At 60.4% G+C, this 1,289-nt stretch overlaps 1 protein-coding gene across 1 annotated transcript in view; it reads left to right on the top strand.

Annotated features, from left to right (window-relative positions):
- Positions 1-8: 8 nt before the first annotated feature.
- Positions 9-1,289, top strand: part of LOC104163172 (pappalysin-2-like) — a gene marked incomplete at its 5' end in the record, with an annotated part of 58,879 nt that continues 57,598 nt past the window's right edge. Inside the window, 2 exon segments of the mRNA XM_009702079.1 lie at positions 9-150; positions 153-294. Coding sequence (XP_009700381.1) covers positions 9-150; positions 153-294 — 284 coding nt within the window.

The raw sequence follows: 1,289 nt of genomic DNA on the forward strand, positions 1-1,289 counted from the left end.
ACATCTCCTGGCAGCTCAGCTTGCTGGAGGTACGCAACTCCTCCCTGCGCCGCCGTGCCGTCCTCCTGGGCTGCGAGCCCAGCAAGGTGGGCAACGAGCGCTGCGACCCCGAGTGCGAGCATCCTCTGACGGGCTACGATGGCGGGGACTGCACTGCTTCTCCTGGAAGCGACGCGATGGCGTCTGCCACATGGAGTGCAACAATATGTTGGACGACTTTGACGACGGTGACTGCTGCGATCCACGAGCCACTGACGTGGCCAGGACCTGCTTTGACCCCGACTCGCCTCAGCGGTAGGTGTGGGGCTCATGGGGAGGGTGGCATATCAAGGGGTGGGGTGCACCATCTCACAGACAGCCGCTCTGCACCTGGATGTTGCTTCCGACCGGCGGCTTTCCAGTGTGGGAAGATGGAGGGGCGTTTTCCCACGGGATGGCTGTGCTTGCCATCGAGGGCAAGTAAATCCTACGGCACGGCATGGCACCCCTCTGTGATGCCCTGCCATTAAGTGTTTTTCCTTCCTAAAATGAGAGGGGACTGCTGAGCTGCCAGTCTCTGGTGACACGCCAGTGGGATCGCCGGCATCCCCGGGGTGGGCAGAGCGGCCCCGTGCAAAGGGTGCTGCTCCCCCTGACCCCCTTGCACGGGATGCAGCAGGGAGATTGCTTTCCCTTCCTCACCTTCCCTGGACATATCTAAAAGCCTCATTTCTTAATTTGTATTCAAAACGCCTTTGCCTGAGTGCTGGGGTGGGGAGAAGGAGGCGATGCTGCGAGGTGTGAGTGGCAGGATTTGGTAACACGTGGATTGGTATGCATGAGCCTCCCCAAATCTGGCCGTGGGGAGATGCCCTTGGATGGGCACGGGCAGGGGCTGATCAAACCCTGCACTTCAAAACCAAGTGGTGGGTGGGGAGCAAATCCCCCCTCTTCAGGCAAAGGCACAGGGTGGCTGCTCGATGCCAGCGGAAGATGTGTGCCTTTACCATGTGCCGCAGGTGCAAAATGCCTTGCAAAGCCCACGTTACTCTGTGGAGCATCAACACGCAGTGTTAGGGGACCTTCGTTCTCCCTGGGGCCCTTTGGAGGCAGCAGCTGGGGTGGGATGGAGAGGGGGAACCCCGAGGTGGTAGGGACAGTGTCCTCGGTGCGGTCGGTGGCTTGCGCACACCTGCCCTCCTCCCTGAAGCCTCTGAAGGGCCGGCAGCCCTGCTGATGGCTTCCAGTGCTTGGAGCTCTGCCAAATGCGCTTTCCGGCCAAAGACAGGGAAGGGAAAAAAAAAGTCATG

This window comes from Cariama cristata, unplaced genomic scaffold (genome assembly GCF_000690535.1).
Source record: "Cariama cristata isolate BGI_N322 unplaced genomic scaffold, ASM69053v1 scaffold15356, whole genome shotgun sequence".
Taxonomy (NCBI): domain Eukaryota; kingdom Metazoa; phylum Chordata; class Aves; order Cariamiformes; family Cariamidae; genus Cariama; species Cariama cristata.